General features: G+C 36.9%; 1 protein-coding gene across 1 annotated transcript; it reads right to left on the reverse strand.

Annotated features, from left to right (window-relative positions):
* Positions 1-3,851: 3,851 nt before the first annotated feature.
* Positions 3,852-18,326, reverse strand: LOC18429949 (ubiquitin-conjugating enzyme E2 11). The gene is made up of 2 exons (XM_006840115.4): positions 17,798-18,326; positions 3,852-4,331 (listed from the first exon to the last, which is right to left on the reverse strand). Exons 1-2 carry the CDS (start codon positions 18,011-18,013, stop codon positions 4,101-4,103), a joined length of 447 nt encoding a protein of 148 aa, XP_006840178.1. The 5' UTR covers positions 18,014-18,326; the 3' UTR covers positions 3,852-4,100.
* Between the last annotated feature and the right edge of the window lie 2,580 nt (positions 18,327-20,906).

Here is a 20,906-nt window from a genome sequence, read left to right on the forward strand (position 1 = left end):
CTCTCGTCCACTAAAACTGAAAAGTGAGCACTAAAAATACATCCATTAATACAGGATCTTCACTTCTCCCCAAAACCCGTACACCTCATTATTTCCATCAACACACCCCATTCAATCCTATCATAGGCCTTCTCCATATTTAATTTTAACATAATCTCGGGCTCTCTCTCTCTCTATATATATATATATATATATATATATATATATATATATATATATATATATATATATATTATTCTTTTCACCCCTTTTTCTTTCAACAAATGTCACTTACAAGCGGTCTTGTTACAATAATTCTTGTTTTAAGAAAATAAAAGTAAAACCAACAAATCTAGGACTTTAAAAACTTTGATGTCATTAAACTAATTTTTTTTAAATAAAGAAAATAATTACTACTTATCTCGTGCTTGGGAATGTAAAGACATTATAATTAAAAAGGCAAGAAATAAAAAGAAGAATACCGAAAATTACCACAACCAGGCTTATTACACCCCACATCGAGTCACCACCATTCGATGGCGTGGGATCAATGATCAACCTTCAATCTCAATGGGAAAGCAAGTTTCAAGGCAAATCCTCTAATGGAACTGTGAACTATCACAAAATTCAAAATTAGGTACAAACCCATAAAACCTAATTTCTCTCTTGATCACAAAATTCAAACTTAAGTACAAACCCATAAAACTTAGTTCAATCAAGATATTGTCTACTTGCTACTACCCAACCCTTAGGTTTGTCGGGAGATAAAACAACATCTAGGTGGGGGCGTGCCCCTTAGGTCAACCTAGAGAGAGAGAAACTTCTAGGGTTGGGGCATGTCCCCTATTGATATCAAAGAGGAAGAGAGAGAGAGAGAGAGAGAAATATTTAGAGAGAAGAGAGATATTGGTGCGCTGGAAATTATAGACAAGGGGTCGTCTTTTTATAGTATAAAGATAAGATAAGGGTTTCTTAGGATTTTTATGGCTTGTCTCTTCTTGCGGATTGAATATGAACCGTTGATTATGGGTGACTTGTGGGGTAAGAGATTTGAGCCCTTCATAACAAAGATGTGTCATCAACATGCTATGAAAGGCGCTAGAACATTTATCCCTTTTTTCCTTTGACCATTATCAGATCAATAGAAATTAAATAAGATAACATTAATCATAATATTATGCTTTATCCAAAATATGCATGCGTCTTATTAAGCTTTTAAAAGATTCATTCAAATATTCTTCAAGATAAAATACCTCTCCAAATCTCATAATAACTTGGCCGTCAAGCCAAAGTTATTACTCTTATCAACTCAACCCTACAAAATAGAAAAACTCCCTAAAATTGGGGTGTGCCACCCATGTAGTGGCTTGGGCCCACTAATTTAGGCTATAGTGGGCTCATGTGCACAATAGGCCCCCAATGCTATTTTTTAATATTAAAAAATTAATAAAATATTTTAAAATTAATTTGAATATTTAAAACATTAAAAATCAATATCTCAATTTTTATAAATCCAAAATTTATAAATAAAATATCTAGATATCTAAAAAAATTCAAATAATAATTCTAAAATCATATCATCATAAAATAAACACAATGAAATTCATTAGATGGGATAAAGATCCACATGGTCTAAGAATAAACATTTTGGGGCACTCCACCTTCAACCGTGGACGACGGTCCACACTAGCTTTATCAACCGACTTTGTGTTTCCCATGACTCACAGTCTATGCAGGGGCTCACTAGAGGGTTACCAAAGTCTGGTTAAAGAACCAAGAGGTCGTAATCCCAGTTTGTGGATTTCAGGTTCTCCCCTAGAGATGTGCCAAGGTCACCTAGACTTGATACGATCATGTTCCTATGGCGCATAGAGATATCTTTCGTACATACATAAGCTTCTCTCTAAAATGTGGTTCACTTTTCCAAAATGTCTATCATTATACATGCCACGTGATGGTACATGGATGATGCTTTGGCCCCTGTCTCTGAAGGTCACCATCACACACAATGATCACACAGTCTCTCGAATCACTCATCCGGGCATACTCCGACCTCATCAAGAGATGACCTATTAGAACCATTATCGGATAGTTTTCTATGCCCAGATAACATAGGTTTTTTCCTATCGACTGGCCTAGACTGTCAAACACAATTTGGTATAACAAATGTTATTTGCTTAGTATGGTCTACAAGAGACCACACTCCCACTGAATTCATGTTCCTTTATATTAAATGTTTCATTACAAACATTAAGAAGGCTTTTAATGGCCACACTAGCTCATATGAGCCCAACGGCCTAAATTGAATCTGGACCGATCTGACGATCACGAATGTTCGGTAGTGCTTGAATTTTATTTATTTTTCTACAAATCCAAATCACTTGAAATTTTAAGTGTGTGTTTATAAAAAATAGTTGAATCTTCAAAAAATATCAAAAAAATATTTTACATAAAATAAATTAACCAAAATATCATCGAAAAGTTTCGGGGGTATTTTGAGTGGCTTTATTATCATTAGATGAACAATGTTAAAAAAGAAAAAAAATGATATGGAGTTTATAAAGGCTAAGATCTTGAAATTCACAAAATGAATGGTCTAGATTCATTTTTGGAGGGCACTCATTGTAACCATATCTAAAGTTCAAATTGAACTTTTTTTTTTTTGGAGAGAGGGGGGAGGGGGGGGGGGGGGGAGCGTAGATTGATTATTGAGATGAAGAGTGTAGGTGTACAAAATTTGAGGTCATACAAATACCACAAACATGGTTTTCTAAAAATGTCGTTACATTATACTATGATACAACCGTTGCATTGGATCATTGCTCTTCCCTATTTGCCTAAAAAAGCACATTCACACCGAAAGAGATGGAATACAGCTTTCTCCAAAAATTCATCCAGGTGCTCATATTGTTTGTTACTCTCAGAAAGAATTCACGAAAGAATTGATCTAATAGTAAACAAACTTGCTTTATTTTAGGGTTCTCAAGATTTCATCCAGTTTGATACTCATGAAAGAACTCATCCAATAGTACACAAACTTGCATTGTTTTAGGATTATCGTAGTTCACTTGTATAACCGTCCTCGTAACATTCTCAAGTCTCAGTTTTCCCATCAGTCTAAGAAAGAACTTTCCGAATGTTAACCTAAGACCTCGATAGGTCAAAGCAAACATAAAAGAAATAAACTGCAAAAGTAAGAGCTGAAATATTTGGAGCGATTTTATGAAAATGAAACCTTGACCCGTTGTGTTTCTTGAGTATATAAGATATGATATCCTTCACATAAAAAAGTTAAAGATTAAAGATGAAATACAAATGCTCAGCAACTCTGGGACTCATCTAATATTGTTATTTCAGTGGCACATAGCATGCTCCCAATTTCTAGAAACCAAACAATAGTAGGACACAGAAAAATGCTGTCGCTGTAATTAGCCTTTCAAAGTTTTCAGAGAGATTGGATTTCAGCAGCAACACGTAATAATGCTAATGGCTCATTTACATGTACATTCAGATGTTCATGGATGAAAATCAAGCAAAGCAGAACCGCACAAGTAGATATCTTGAAAGAGTTCATCAAAATTTGTATAATATTGTGTGGCACTCGACTAAACAAAATAAATGACACAAGAAATGGCAGTAGAAGATCACGAGCTTCAAGTGTATTTTGACATTACGAACAAATATTTCCACGTAATATTGAAGTTTACAGCCATCTTCATAAATACCAGACGAGTATTCCCCAATGTGGTACTTTGGCAGGTGACATGCATTGCTCATGTATAAACTATTTTTTAATTAGGTTTGAAAAATAGTGAGACCCAGCAACAGTTAGTTGAATGTATCTACAGAAAATATTAGAAAGTAGAGGGAAATAAATACTAATAAAGACTGATGTATAGAAGTGTCGAAAAGAAATTAGAGAAACAGCAGCAAAAGTGACCCCAACATAAGCAACACCAGAGTTACATATAAATTACACAGCACACCTGCACACCTCATGCATTATGCTAGATGGTGCCTACTTTTTTTACAAACATATATTAAGATCTGCCTCATTTCAGGACTACCAAGACAGACTTCTCCGCAAGTTCTCTTTCCCTTCTCTTTCTTTTGACAAGAGATTAGTTCATAGCATATTTTTGAGTCCAGGCCCTTGCAGTTTCCTCATAACGAGACCTCTGGTTCTTGTAGATATGAGCTATCTCAGGGACAAGAGGGTCGTCGGGGTTGGGATCAGTGAGAAGAGAACATATGGAGAGGAGGACCTTGGAGATGGTCAAAGCAGGGCTCCATTGCTCCTTCAGTATGTCCAGACAGATGCTCCCATTTGAGTTTATATTGGGGTGATAAACCTGCAAATCATACGTATAAAATATTCAATGCCATGGTTCGCCATGCACACATACGTTTTTAGAACTTCAAAACCAGTTGCCAATTGTAAGAACTCATCATTTTCTTTCTCCCCATGATTCCTTTATGACGAATGAAATACCTCTTTTATTGTTGGTAAAGGAACAATACATAGCCAAAAAATAATATAACACTAAATCTAGGTCCTTTCTGGAATTCATGTGTGGCATGACCATCTCACAAGCAAGAGACTGTTCAAATATTAGGAGGTTTGGGCCCTCTAGGGTGTTCATAGGGGGCAGAAATCCCAAAACCTCCCAAATGGACCTATTGACAAACATATATATAAAAAAAATCAATTTCCCAAGCTTGTGTGTTATTGTTTTATGCTATTTCAAATTTATACATGAATTGAATTGAAACTTGAATTTGAAATGCTATAACTTTACAAGTTTGAAAGTTGCCTCAAATCCACACAGTTGCATTTCATGACTCATAAAAAGCCAATATGCCATATGGGTCCACAATCAGTTATCTAAATCTAAATTAGACACTAGCAACACAGTCAAACACATGAATCACAAGTCAAAATTCACAAAAACGTCCAAATACATAAACAAAAAAAAAATATCAAATTGGCAACTAAACTCAAAGTACATAAACAAACAAGACTCAAAGCATGACATCACGTCTGAAGATTGGGTCTTCCAATCTGCAGAAAATTTCAAAAAACTCAAAACTAAAACCTACTCTAGAGTATGGGACAATAATCCAAAGCCAAACTTCTAAAAATATTCCAGAACAAAAATAGATAGGAAAGAAAAAAAATCATAATCCATTTGTACACAAAGATCACCAACCCCTAATTCTATTATTGTTACACTAACCTTTCAAAAATGTTACGGTGCATGAGGTTGTAGGAGAAAATGTCCCCCTCATCCTTTGCTTATTGTTAGCCTTTTTATGTGGGTCGTTAATTAGAACTCCTATTTTGTTGGTATTTGACCTATTCACTAGGAAGTTAACATTGTAATGTGGGTTGTTATTTAGAATTCCTATTTTGTTGATGTTTGACCTATTCATTAGGAAGTAAACGTTGTAATGTGTCTCTATTTAAGAGATGAATGAATAAAGAAGGGATCATCTGATTGTTATCCCTACAATATCGTGTAAACCTTTGGAGGTATCGGGTTCTCTCGAAGCGACCCAACAATATATGTTTCCCTTCTTCTCGTTCTATATCTTCTTCAACGTCCAAGATAGGTAACAGAAAAATAACCAAGAGTAGCCAAGCCGTACCAAAGTTGTATCAGAGCTCAGGCATGGACCAGTGAGTGGAGCAATTAGAGCAACCTATGGGGTCACACTCAACCAATCAGCAAGACATCATGAATCAAATGGTTGAGTTATTTGAAAGAATTGCTTGACCCTGTATAGCCAGCTCATTGGGTCTTCTCCTCCATTGAAACGTGGGAAGTCCAACTTCACAAGCTTAGGCGTATAAGACCCAGTGTGATGATAGCTGCTACTGCCATTGCTCGAGTTGGAGCTAGTGAGTTCTCTCCCATCTCCCTAGCAGATTGCCCTGCTATTTGATCCACACGAGTACTGAATTTTTCAAATAACTCGGGCCATCCAATTCATGATGTCTTGCTAATTGGTTGAGAGCAACTCCATAGCTTGCTCTAATTGCTCCACTCGTTGGTCCATACCTGAGCTCTGACATCACTTTGGTACGGCTTTGCTACTCTTGGTGATTTTTCTGTTACCCATCTTGGACGTTGAAGAAGATATAGAGCGAGAAGAAAAGAAACAAATACTGTTGGGTTGCTTCAAGGGAACCCGATACCTCTAAAGGTTTACAAGATAGTGTAGGGATAACAATTAGATGATCCCTTCTTTATTCATTCATCTCTTAAATAGAGACACATTACAACGTTAATTTCCTAATAAATAAGTCAAACACCAACAAAATAGGAGTTCTAAATAACAACCCACATAAAAAGGCTAACAAAAAGCTAACAACTCAACAATAAGCAAAGGATGAGGGGGACTTATTCTCCTAAAACCTCATGCACCGTACCATTCCTCCCTTCTTAAATTTTACCCTTGCCCTCAAGGGAAAAATCTGAAAATTGTTTCTTAATGGCTTCCGCCGATGAGAGCCCTTACCAATGGATTAGAAAGTCTTGCTCCCTCTTTCGCAACCGACATTCCAAAATCGCTTAAGGGTTTGGAGTTATCTTCTCATCTTCTTCTCTCACCGATGGTAGTTGAGATTGAACAATAACCTTGGCTCCAATCTTCTTCTCGAGGAGAGAGACGTGAAAGACTAGATGAATTCGAGAATTAGTTAGCAACTCTATTTTGTAAGCGACAGCTTCAATCTGTTGTAGAACCTTAAACGGGCCATAATACTTTGGAGAGAGCTTCAATTTTTTTCTCATAGACACCGAAGCCTTCCTATACAGCTGCAACTTCAAATACACCCAATCACCAACCAAAAACTCCCTCTATGTATGCTTAGAATCGTAGATACGCTTCATCCTTGCTTGAGCCTCCTTGATTTTCTCCCTGACATCTTTGATAATCTCATCCCTAGCCAATAACTCTTGCTCAAATATAGCTACCTTAGTTGTCTGAGGTACATAAGCTAAGAGAGTAGGTGGGGGTCGTCCATACACAATGAATTTAGGCATTCCATGCAATTGAAAGATTTGATTGAAGAAGACTCGAGCAACTCCCATGGCTGTATATTGATGTGAGATGGTAGTGAAGTGTGCGTATTTTGATAATCGATCTACTACAACAAATATCGTGGATTTTCCCTTTGAAATAGGCAATCCATCAATAAAATCCATTGCAATATCTTCCCATACCTGGCTTGGCACGAGCAATGGTTGTAGAAGACCGGCAAGGGCGAGATGTTCCACCTTGTGACATTGGCAAATATTGCAGCGTTGAATGTACCTCTTGATTTTCTATCTCATGCACTTCCAATAAAAGTTGGATCGGATCCGGTGGAGATATTTTAGGAAGCCTTCATGAGTGTTGTCGTGGAACTGGTTGATTATATCATCAACAAGAGAAAAATCTTCAACAAAGTAAATCCTCTCTTTAAAAAATAAAATTCCATCTTGAATTCTCCATGGGCCCACAGCTTCCCCATCTTTGACCAGCTGATGTAGGAAAACAAAAAAAAAAAATCAAAATTTCAATTTTTTTTTTAATTTATATTTTAATTTCAATAGGGGTACGCAAAGATAATTATTAGGTGGGCAGGAGCTCTTTTTTTTGTGCATGAGTTTAGGATAGAGATAATTTACCCCATGGTTAAATTGGTAGATAAGGCTAACGTGAGATTAAAGTGACTTATCTTTTAAAGAGATAAGAAGATCTTCAAAAAATATGGTATATGGGAAGAAGGAGAGATTTAAGGAGATCTTCAAAAAATATGGTACGTAGGAAGAATAAGAGCTTTAAGGAGATCTAGTTATGGAAGGATTGAGATGTACGAGCAAGTTAGAGAGAGGGAGACTACTTGTTTTATGGGTTTTTTTTTGGTTAGTTATTTGTTTATTTTTTTTCATAGTCTATTCAAAAGGAGATGTCCCTTCTTTGTGAAGGCAATAAATGCAAGTTGAATAAAATTTGGTTTTGTGAAGAGATCATTTTTGGGACGTATTCCTTTGCAGACTTTGAGAGAGGGTATATTCTCTCAACTGTTTCTATTTTTATTTTTAGTGTTCCCATGTTATTTTTCTCCCTGCATTAGTTGGTATCAGAGCAAGTAAGATCCAGATATTCAACCCTCTGTCCGATTCGAAGAGTTCGATCCTTTCGAAGAGTTCGATCCTTAATGTCCTATCCGTGACGACGCATGTGCTGCCAAAAATGAGTTTTTTTTTTTGGCAATGCCACCCAAAGCTAATCAAACGAATCCTACTCCTGCTATGGATGATCACTGAGGACGAGCTATAGAAAATTTGACTAAAGCCCTAGAGGATGTTCGAACCAAAATACGTGAGATGAATCAGGGGATGCAACGATTGGATCAGAGGTTCAAACGAATGGAGAACAATGTTCATCGTAAAGAAGGTGCTCGCAGCTACATTGATCTTGCACCAGCAGTCCCACAACAAACCCAGGGTGTTGATTTCGAATGTAACGAAGATTACAGGCCAAATCCGCGTCCTATAAAGCGACCACGAGATTTTGGTATTAACATCGATCTCCCCGAATTTCATGGTAAGCTCCACATTGAAGCTTTTATTGATTGGTTAACTGTAGTTGAGAATTATTTTGAATGGAGTGAATTGCCAGAGGAACTTAACCAAGCTCCGCGGGCATGCTGCAGCCTGGTGGGAGCAAGTACAACAATCCCAACTTCGTAGTAGGAAAGAAAAAATTAGTAACTGGAAAAAGATGAACAAGAAATTGAAAGAAAATTTTCTTGCTGCGAATTATGAGAAAATTTTCTTTCCAGAACTTCAAAATCTTCGACAGAGTGAGAAAAAAGAAGATTATACAAGAGATTTTTATCGATTAGTTGCTCGAAATAACCTCCACGAAACAGAAAGACAAAAGGTCGCTCGATATGTAAATGACCATCAACCTACCATTAAGGATTATATTTTTCTACATCAACCATGGACTTTAAGTGAAGCTTTTCAACTTGCTCTACGAGTAGAAACTAAATATCAAGGGAGCACCGACAAGCGATTTTACATCCAAAAGGAGGTTTTGCGCCAACCAAAATTTAATGAAGAAAAAAAGATACTGCAAAGTTTACGCGTTATCGATGCAATGAACCAAGACATCGTGCATATGAATGCCCAAAAAAGCAGATGGAGGTACACTTGGCTAAGGAAGACGATGACGTTCCATAAGAAGATCAAATTCAAGAAATAGTCTTGCATAGGTGATGAAGGAGATCCACTTTGAATCAAGCTCGAGATCGAGCTTCTCTCAACCCCGGGAGAATGATGCAGGAAAAAAATTCAAAATTCAAAACTCAAAATTACAATTTTATTATTTTTTTGAATTTATCTTTTAATTTCAATAAGGGTGGGCAAAGATAATTATTAGGTGGGAATGAGCTTTTTTTTGTGTGTGTGTGAGTTTAGGATGGAGATAATTTACCTCATGGTTAGATTGGTAAATAAGGCTAACGTGAGATTAAAGAGACCTATCTTTTAGAGAGATAAAAAGATCTTCAAAAAATATGGTATCTTTTCTTCGTAGTTTATTTAAAAGGAGATGTCCGTCCTTTGTAAAGGCAATGAATGAAAGTTGAATAAAATTTAGTCTTGTGAAAAGATCGATTTTGGGGTGGAATCCCTTACAGACTTTGAGAGAGTTCCCGTGTTATTTTTCCTTGCATCATTCTCCCAGGGTTGAGAGAAGCTTGACCTCAAGCTTGATTCAAAATAGATCTCCTTCATCACCATGCAGGACTATTTTTTGAACTTAACCTTCTTTGGAACTTCATCCTCTTCCTTAGCCAAGTGTACCTCCATCTTATTTTTTGGGCATTCATTCACACGGTGCCTTGGATCGTTATATCAATAGCACGTAAACTTTGCAGTATCTATTTTTTCTTCATTAAATTTCAGTTGACGTAAAACTTCGTTTTGAGTGTAAGATCACTTATCGATGCTCCCTCGGTATTTAGTTTCTGCTCGTAAAGCAAGTTGAAAAGCTTCACTTAAAGTCCATGGTCAACGTAGAAAAATGTCATCCCTAATGGTAGGTTGAAAGTCATTTACATATCGAACAACCTTTTATCCTTCCATTTCGTGGAGGTTATTTCGAACAACTAATCATAAAACTCCTTTGTATAATCTTCCAATTTTTTCTCACTCTGTCGAAGATTTTGGAGTTCCTGAAAAAAAATTTGCTCATGATCCACATGAAGAAAGTTTTCTTTCAATTTCTTTTTCATCTTTTGCCAGTCGGTAATTTTCCTTTCCCACAACGAAGTCAGGATTGTTGAACTTGCTCCCACTAGGTTGCAGCATACCCACGGAGCTTGGTAACAACAAGTTTAACCTTAAGTTTCTCTGGCAATTCACTCAATTCAAAATAATTCTCAACTATAGTTAACCAATCAATAAAAGCTTCGATGTAGAGCTTACCATGAAATTCTGGGAGATTGACTTAAATACCAAAATCTCATGGTCGCTCTATACGATGCAGATCTGGCCTGTAATCATTGTTACGCTGGAAATCAACACTGTGAGTTTGTCGTGGGACTATTGGTGCAAGATCAATGTGGTTGTGAGCACCTTCTTCACAATCAACATTGTTCTCCAACATTGCAACCTCTGATCCAATCGTTGCATCCCCTGATTCATCTCACGTACTTCGGTTCGAACATCCTCTAGGGCTTTAGTCAAATTTTCTATAGCTTGTCCTCAACGATCATCCATAGCAAGAGGAGGATTCGCTTGATTAGCTTTTGGTGGCATTGTCAAAAGAAAAAAATAAAAAAAAATAAAAATAAAAAAACTGAATCTCTGGATCTTATTTGCTCTAATACCAACTGATGCAGGGAGAAAAATAATACGAGAACACTAAAATAAAAAAAGAAAAAGTTGAGAGAATATACCCTGTCTCAAGGTCTACAAAAGAATCCACCCCAAAAAGATCTCTTTACAAGACCAAATTTTATTCAACTCTCATTCACTGCCTTTACAAAGAAAAGACATCTCCCTTTAAATAGACTATGAAAAAATAAACAAATAATAACTAAAGCTTTCATTCTTCCCACGTACCATATTTTTTGAAGATCTTCTTAAATCTCTTATTCTTCCCACATACCATATTTTTTGAAGATCTCCTTAAGATAGGTCTCTTTAATCTCACATTAGCCTTATCCACCAATCTAACCATGGGGTTAATTATCTCTATCTTAAACTCACGCACAAAAAACAAATCTTATGCCCACCTAATAATTATCTCTACGCACCCCTATTGAAATTAAAAGATAAATTAAAAAACAATTGTAATTTTGAAATTTTTTCCTGCATTACCAGTTGTACCAACCTTTTTAAAGTTGGGTTAGTTTGAGCTTCCTCCTTGATTGCTTCCACCCAATTTGGTATAAGTCAAGAGATAGCTACAATTTCTCCTTGATGCTCTCCCTTCTCTTCTCTCAGCTACAATACTCTTTCCCTTTTTTGTAATCAACAACAAAGTCGAATCCCATCAACTTGAAGAACCACCTTTCTTGTGCGATAGTTGTGATCTTCTTAGCCCACAGTTGTTTGAGACTTTGTTGATCTGTACATAGCACAAACTGCCTTCCGAAGAGATCGAGCCACCACTTCTGCACTGCAAGAACAAGAGCTAAGATCTCCTTCTCATACGTAGAGAGCAATAGATGTTTTCCTTGAAGGGCATGGCTATAAAAAGCGATTGGCCTCTCTTGCATCAAAACGACTCCAATGCCCGAACCTGATGCATCGTATTCTACGATATATGTCCTTGAAAAATCAGGAAGGGCCAGCATGTGTGCACATGTCATCACCTCCTTGAGCCATTAGAATGCTTCTTCCGCTGGTGGGCTCCATGAGGAACAATCCTTCTTAAGCATTTTAGTCAGAGGACCGGCTATTTTGTCAAAATCTTTGATAAATTTTTGATAATAGCCGGTTAGATCAAGAAAACCGCGCAAGGCTTTAATTGATTTGGGCTTCAGCCAGTCCACCATGGCTGCTGTTTTCTCGGAGTCCACGGCCACACCTTCATTGGAGATGATGTGGCCTAGGTAATGAACCTTCTCTCGGCCGAGCTAGCATTTTTATAGCTCGACAAATAATTGGTGAGACTTTAGGATAGAAAAGGTAATCTCGAAATGCAGCACATGTTCTGCCCACGACTTGCCGTAAACCAAGATATCATAAAAAAAGACAAGGATAAAATTTCTCAAACGATGTTTAAATACCTAATTCATGAGTGCATGAAATGTCAAGGGTGCGTTGCTGAGACCGAAGGGCATTACCAAAAATTCGCAATGGCCTTGATGGGTTCTTAAGGCCGTCTTCTCAATGTCAATTGGATGTACCCTAATTTGATGATATCCAGAGCGTAAATCTAGGCTTTGAAAAAAATCGTGCACCATTCAATTCATCTAAGAGCTCATCAATCATCGGAATAGGGAATTTATATTTGATCATGCTTTTATTCAAAGCCATATAATCAATATACATTCACCATGAACTGGCGTGTTTCTTTACCAAGATCACCGAAGACGAATATGGACTATTACTTGAGTGGATTACCCCGATTGATAATATCTCAGCCAATAATTTCTCAACTTTGGATTTTTGGTAGTGTCAGTATCTGTATGGCTTAACACAAACTGGACCTTATCCTGGCAGCTGTGGGATTTTATGATTTTGTGCCCGTTGAGGAGGTAGCCCCTTAGGCTCAGTCAACACCTCCTTATATTTCTCCAAGAGTTGTTGCACCTGTGTAGGGATGGAGGAGGTGGTCAGCTGTAATTGTGGGGCCCCCAAGGCGAACAGTTGCAACAAAGCTCCATTTTTCTTCCTAGCAGCACGCTCTATTTGGGGATTACTAACAACCTTATTTTCTGGAACAGATAAGCCTTGTAAAGCCACCTCCTTATCATTCACGTGAAACCTCATCTGCAATTTTTAAAAATCCCAAACAATGGATCCCAATGTACATAGCCATTGAAAAAACCTCATCTCATGTTCTCAAATAGAACTTTGAAAGAAGACGGGCACGATCGACAAAACGAAAATTGAAAGATAGGTTCAAATGAAGCAATAGTTCAACCGTGCCCAAACTATTCATCTCTTGTATGAACGTTGATTTCCCGCGATTTTGATGAAAACTGTAAGAATGCTTTGAAAAGGAAGAGTCCAACATTGTACTAAGAACACGCGCAATCGAGCCCGAGACTATAAAGTCCTTCGGCTCTGGCAAAAGAACGACCGTAAAGAGCTTATCTTCTTTCTTAAAATCTAAGAAGAATTGGGAGTTTTCCACATCATTAGGCACCTCTGCGATCCTCAATGGTGACCACACATAAGACGACTTGAGGACTGACTTTCTCATCTAAGAAAGTTCTTGTTTGGAAATTTGATATGGAGCCCCCCCTTCCTCATATAGAGCAAGAATACCGATTTCCAAAGCAATTCGCTCTAGATAATTTAACTTATATTCAACAAGAATTATCAAAAACAATGAACTATTATGAAGTGTAAAAGTTGATTTCATGAAATAACGAAGTGTAATGCCAGCTCCTTATCATTCACGTGAAACCTCATCTGCAATTTTGAAAAATCCCAAACAATGGGCTCCAATGTACATAGCCACTGAGCCCCTAATACCACATCATACCCTTCAAGTGGTAATAAATAAAAGTCAACATAAATAGGGACTCCTTGCAATTTAAGTTGGACATTTGTACATTTACCTAGGCTTGCTAGCTTCTATCCAAAAGCCACCATTACCTCAAATCGGGTACCTAAGACTGGCTGCAATCCCTCTTTCCTTGCTAATTTCTCACTCACAAAGTTGTGAGTACTGCCAGAATCAACCAAAACAGTAACGACCACATGTCCAAGACTGCCCTCAACTTGCATGGTCTCCAGCGCGCTGATCCCAGCAATAGCATGAAGAGAATTTTTTGGTGTTCTGCAAACTAGTCACTTCTTCATCTTCCTCCATGATTATGTCTCCATCACCTTCCTCCAAGCATGCCTCGATGAGGAATAATTTCTTGCAGCGATGTCCCAGGTTGAACTTCTCATTACAATTGTAACAAAGCCCCACCTTTTTCACCGCTCCTGAAGTTCTGCCAGCGACGTTCTTCTTACTAGAATGGCTGGTTGGCTTGGACTTGCTGCCTTGTTAGATTGGAAGCCAGGTTTTGGGGGCATGTGGGTTTGCCCTTCCCTGAGATAGGTTGCGGGCTTCATACAAACACGACAGACTGACTGCCATTGATAAGGTCGTGGGTCTGCTGGCCTGCACATCAGTCCTAGTCTCGCAAGCCACTAACAAATAGCTTACCTGTTGAGCTTGCGACAGATGCCCAACCTTAGCAAGTAACTTCTTGAACTGATTTTGGTAGTCCCATACCAATCCGTTTTGCTGCAACTTAGTGAGCTCCTCGAAAGAATCGTAGAACTGATTTGGTCCATAACGAGAGTGGAGTCCATCCCTGAATTCATCCCCAAGTGATGACAGCCATCCCTTGCTTCAAGAGTTGATACCACAATTAAGCGTTGCCCTCAAGATGAAACGATGCCAGTGATACATGTTCAGCTTCAGGCGTCTCATGAAATTGAAAGAATTGCTTGGCCCTACATAGCCAGCTCGTTGGGTCTTCTCCTCCATTGAAACGTGGGAAGTCCAACTTCAAAACCTTAGGCATATAAGACCCAGTGTGATGATAGATAGCCGCTACTGCCATTGACCCCGCCCCTCATTTGCTCGACTTGGAGCTAGTGAATTCTCTCCCATCTCCCTAGCAAATTGCCTTGCTATTTGATCCTAATGAGTACTGAATTTTTCAAATAACTCAGCCATCTGATTCATGATGTCTTGCTGACTGGTTGAGAGAGACCCCACACTTGCTCTAATTGCTCCACTTGCTGGTCCATGTTTGAGCTCTGATACCACTTTGGTACGGCTTGGCTACTCTTGGTGATTTTTCTGTTACCTATCTTGGACAATGAAGAAGATATAGAACAAGAAGAAGGGAAACATATGTTGTTGGGTTGCTTCGAGGGAACCCAATACCTCCAAAGGTTTACACGATAGTGTAGGGATAAAAATCAGATGATCCCTTCTTTATTCATTCATCTCTTAAAAAGAGACATTACAATGTTAACTTCCTAATGAATAGGTCAAACACCAACAAAAGAGGAGTTCTAAATAACACCCCGAATATAGACACATTATATATAGATATAGGCACGAATCAATGACATTTGGTTGCCAAAGTCCACCTTTGCAATCACTCCAAGCGCCAAAATGTATCCACTAGATTAGCTTTCCATTTTGTAAGAAATCAAAAACTCCGAAAAAAAAATTGATCTTAATAAAAATCTCAAAAGCATAGATTTTTTAGTGTTATTTCGCTTTCAAGAAGGCACACAAAGTATTTTGGGGGGTTACAGTGCCTTCAAAACCCTTTTCTCCCTAGAAGTTGAAAAACAATTTCCCTCAAGTTTCAACTTACCTCAACTGGACCCTTTTCTGCCCTTGGCCAAGGGCATCAAGGTGCCCACCTTAAGATGGCTACCTAGGCGGCACCTTGTGTGCCTAGGCCATCAAGGTGCCCACCTTAAGATGCCTACTTAGGCGGTACCTTGGGTGCCTAGGCAGGCACCCGCCTAGGGCTTTACTATGCAGTGTTTTGTCCTAGCTGTGAAGGCACAACCAAGTAGACGAATTTTTTAACATCGGCAAGAGATACATTTTTTGAGAGCTCCTAAAGTAGAGGTTCAACTTTTTTTATTCATTAACACTAGCTTTACCATTAATATATTTCCTCGTTTTTATGGCACAACAAACTTTTAGCTTGAAACACAGAGATAAGTGGCCAAAAGAGCAAGAACAAAAATACATGATGTGATGTTTTCCATTAAACGAATCCCCAAAAGGACCAGTTGGTTTTGGCAATGACAAGTCCAAAGTCCTCAGCGGCATTTGGGCAACATTAAGAACATGAGAATTTAGGTCACTAGAAATGACAATTTGGTTACCACTACATGAAATTTGTGTAATATCAAGTGATTTCTCAAAGAAGTCAAGGGGTTATTTTGCATATAACCAAACAATGGATCGAGGTCATCAAGTACAAATCACAAGCCGTTTCTAGAGAAAGTATGTCAAGGAAACGGAATCAGATAAAATAGTCAGGGCAAGATTTTCCTTTCAAGAATGACAGAAAGACTAATATAATCATCAAAGTTGAAATAAAAATGTAGAAAGTAGAAATAAAAATGTAGAAAGTAGAAATAAATGACTTCCTTAAAACACATAGACACAAGGTTTGCTAGCAAACGTTCAAGTGCATGAAGTAAGTAAATCAAATTTATATGTAACAAATCACCCGGCTCTCAATATCAAACCAATTATCGGCAGGGTAATTTTCAGAATGCCCGAGGGCAAACAATGCAAAATGACTGCCCCAAACAACGATATAATGTGTGCCAACAGAGCACTTGCCGATATTAGGCCCCATAGTTTCATAAAACCAAAAAATGACAAGTAAATATGGGCAAGGTAATTTAAGGCTGAAAGTATACATTTTTACACACACATTTGTGTATATTATTGTGAGAAATTCATTGTGTTGCATTAAAATACGGATAAAAGATGGCTTCTCAAAAAGCTAGGAACAGGGGGATATTTTGCTCATTTCAAGATGCAAAGCTTCAAGATAATGAATGCAATAGGCAATAACAGTAAGGTAACCAAATAGTTTGATGAACATCCAACATTGAGAAACTACTATCCATTTCCTACTAGCCCGACTTTTTTCTTTTATAAAATTTTGAATAAGTTTCCTACCAACCTTATCTTCTAAATTTCTAATCTTGCTCTTCAAATTCTTGCTCGGAGGAAATGTCAACTTCTTACGTGTTATAGCCCCAGGCTATTTAAAACACAAAGCTTGAAGATAGTAGATGCATCCACACATCAACAACAACAATAAAAACAACAACGTTGTGACAAAATATATTGGTGAACACCCAATACAAGACATATAGAATTAAAAGAAACTAATACTCATTTCCCACTAATCTTCAACCCAAAAATGTTGAGTGCATTAAGAAACAACTCCATGTATAGGAGTACCCTAACAAAACCCTAGAAAATACCATATTTTATAGCATAAGATTCCACCAAACATGTTATCCAAACTAGCCACTCTTCCTAGCTATGTCTCTAACGCCATCAAATTTTAGTCAATATATAATGATCAACATAACAAACATCAAGTCAGACAATTAAAAGATATCTTCTTGTGCCATAAATATGGCTTTCACCACATACTTCAAAAAGCAAAAGCCAGGAGAAAACCCTATCTAAAGTGGTGGGGATAGAACATGGATTACATCTTACGCCATAGAATTCCATAGTAACAAAGCAAAATTAATTTTTGTCAGAATAAAAGTGAAAGCCCAAAAAAAAAAACACCATCTCACTAGCTGGTTCTTAATTCAGCAGAAGAGATTCAAGATTCAAAGCATGTAAGCTCCCTCCAAAACCCTAGCTTTCCAGAATTACAAATTCATACAAATCATGCCCTAATCCTACAATTCGAAGAAAATAAATCACATTAAGAAACAGAAAAAGAAAAAGCAAAACTACCAATTCAATCCAATACATCAATTCTCCATCTAAATACTGCAAGAGAACTAATCCAAACACCATATGAGAGAGATACAGATAGAGAGAGAGAGAGAGGATTTACCTTGGTTTGGAAATTGAGCTTAGGGGGTTTGAAGGGGTAATCAGGAGGGAAGTGGATCATGACAAAGAAGACTCCACCAGCAAAGGGGCTTTCAGCAGGGCCCATGATGGTGGCCTGCCAGTGGAAGAGGTCCTCACCAACAGGCCCTGCGCTGCATGATGTTGGAGGGTCCCTCTGCAAGTCCTGCAGCTCCTTCTGGATTCTCTTGCTCGCCATTCTCTCTCTCTACAAAACCCTAGGCTATATGTCCCAATAACAGGATTCTTACACACTGAAAGGAGAAAGAATCTGCAGAGATGGATTGATAAATATGAAGGAGGGAGAATTTGAGGAGACGGATTGAAAATATCGATGGAATAGGTAGAGATATACAAAGATATTTACGTATGGAGAGAGGGAGAGAGCTTCTTATAGTGCGATTTTTAATTTTTTATAAAGGAAAAGTGGGGGGGGGGGGAAGAGCAAGTCTGGTTAAGTGGATGGATTTTGTGATGAACAAAAAGGGAAGGTTGGGATTTTGTGATGAACAAGAGGGCGAGAGATGGGGAGAGGGCTAAAACAACAGAGGAAAGGCGTCAATTTTACGGAAGAGGGACGCTTATAAAAACAACCTATGGCTTAGGGTTTAGGGTGATTGAATTTGCTTTGCTTTGCTTCTGGTCTAAAATTTGAAGGCTTTAATATTTAAAATTTAAAATGTATTTTTTTTTTTTTTTTTTTTTTTTTTTTTTATGGGCCGAAAGCTAAGCGAATCTCACAATACTAGTTTCAAGTTTCAACTTTTGAAATTCCTCCGGTTAATCATCATGGATCCAATTAAATCATCACGGATGCTTAGATTTAGAAAAAAAAAGATTTCAAGTCTTTAAAATATAATGTCCAAAATGATAACTATTTTTCATATGGACCCGACTTTGGGTCCCATATGGTTTTTTATTGTTGTTACGAGATACAATTACCAAAAAAAAAAAAAAAGGTTTTTAAAATAATGATCTTGTAACACAATATTTGGACTGTCGAATTTCAATAAATTTTTTTTTTTATTTTTATATGTTTATAAATCAGCTTGACCTACACCAGTTTTTATATTTTAAATTTTATAATGAAGTGAAAATAAATTTTGAGGCCATCTTAAAAATTTCTACCACCAAAATTACATTTTTTGACAAAGTTTTACGATATTGCTTAAAATAAATATCTTATGCAAACCCAAATTTAAAAGAATGAAGAATTCAATAGAAATATTGTTCAAATGAAAAAACCACCTCGCAAGGTTATAAAGGTGTCAATCTCATTAACTCACGTTGGTCAAAGACTAGTAACACAAACTCGCCTTTTCTTTTGTAAAACAATGTTTTATGTTGCTAACCTTGAAACCAATGTATCTTGCTCATTTAGTTCAGCCGAGTAAAAACCATGTTTTAACCTTGAAACCAATGTATCTTGGTCATCTAGTTCAGCTGAGTAAAGCCAAATTATGAAAATACCTCATTTGTTAGTCGTTCTCAATCTTAAAATAGACATAATTTGTTTTTTATATATATTTATTAAGGAGGTCCACGAGTGAAATAAAATTAAAAAAACATTACTCTTTTACAACATGGTTCAATTACTTTTTCAAGAATCTTTATAAAAAGTACCAACAATTTAAAAACTGCCAATCCCAATGGTTGTTAGATCAACGATGATAGGAGGTTGATTCCAGTTTAAGGAACACCCAATCACTCAGATTCTCCTATGTTTAAATCATTTTATTTTCTATTATATTTAATGGACCATCCAACTCAAAAATCTGCCGAACCAATCAATATGGAATCAAACTTTTGGGAAAGATCCAATTTTAATGATTCTATTTATAAGGAAGGGTGAATTTAGTTATGGAAGTGTTTCTATAAGCCCTAGGTTTTATGAAAGAAAAGTAAAGCTTCAACTCGAATCATCGTCAAAGCACTTTGGGCATAAGAAATCTCTATGATAGCTCTAAAATTAATTTTCAATACGGACTATAAAATTTAAAACTCACATATCTAATGGATCCGTGAACACTTATTCTTAAAGCAAAATGAACGGTCTAGATAATGTATTACAATATATACCATTTTTAAGACTTGAAATCATAAAATAGATATAATTTACTTTTTTTAATATATTTATTAAGAAGGTTCACGAGTGAAATGAAATTAAAAAAGCAATACTCTTTTCCAGTGTGGTTCAATCATCTAATTAGTACTTTTTCAAGAATCTTTATAAAAAGTATCAACAGTTTAAAAATTACGGATCCAAATTGCCGTTAGATCAAGGATGATAGGAGGTTGATTACACTTTAAGGAACGCCCAATCAATCAATTCTCTTATTTTTTAAATTATTTTATTTTCTAATATATTTAATGGACCATCCAACTGGAAAATCAGCCGAACCAATCAATATGGAATCAAACTGTTGGGAAAGATCCAATTTTAATGATTTTATTTATAAGAAAAGGTGAATTTAATTATGGAAGCGTTTATATAAGCCCTAGGTTTTACAAAAGGAAAGTAAAGCTTCAACTCGAATCCTCTTTTAGAAAGCACTTTGGGCATCAGAAATCTCTATAAAGGCTCTAAAATTAATTTTCAATACAGGCTATAAAATTTAAAAGCTCATATATATAGCGCATCCGTCAACACTTATTCTTAAGGCGAAATGGACGCTCTACAATGTGTTACAATATATATTATTTTTAAGGCTTGAAATCCTATTTTTTTTCATAACCATAATTATCAAGTTGAGATAATCGATTTGAAGATTTTTCGACACCAAAACTATAATTTCACTAAGTTTTCATGTGAGATTTTATTTCTGTTGATAGAGCTGCGGCCCTATCAAACAATTTCCCTTTACAAAGGGGTGGGGGCGTGAAGATGCTCTCCAAAGTGAACGCGTATGTTTCACGTCAATGTGGATGGAGATGAATAGACAAATCCCATGTCACCCTGATTCCCTCTGTCCTTTGGGCAGGTAGTGGCGCGGATAACCTACATTTTTTATTTTTATTTTGACGAGATTATAGTTACTTCTTTAATAATTCAAAAGTGTTACAAATGTAGATAGAAATCAAAGAAAAAGTTC

This window comes from Amborella trichopoda, chromosome 6, assembly GCF_054954075.1.
Source record: "Amborella trichopoda isolate Santa Cruz 75 chromosome 6, AtrichopodaSantaCruz75HAP2 v2.0, whole genome shotgun sequence".
In the NCBI taxonomy this organism is placed as follows: Eukaryota; Viridiplantae; Streptophyta; class Magnoliopsida; order Amborellales; family Amborellaceae; genus Amborella; species Amborella trichopoda.

Coding starts and splice junctions, on each gene's coding strand:
- LOC18429949 (XM_006840115.4), bottom strand. CDS start 18,013: ATGGCGAGCAAGAGAATCCAGAAGGAGCTGCAGGACTTGCAGAGGGAC. Junction 4,332..17,797: donor AGCTCAATTTCCAAACCAAG/GTAAATCCTCTC, acceptor TATGATTTGCAG/GTTTATCACCCCAATATAAA.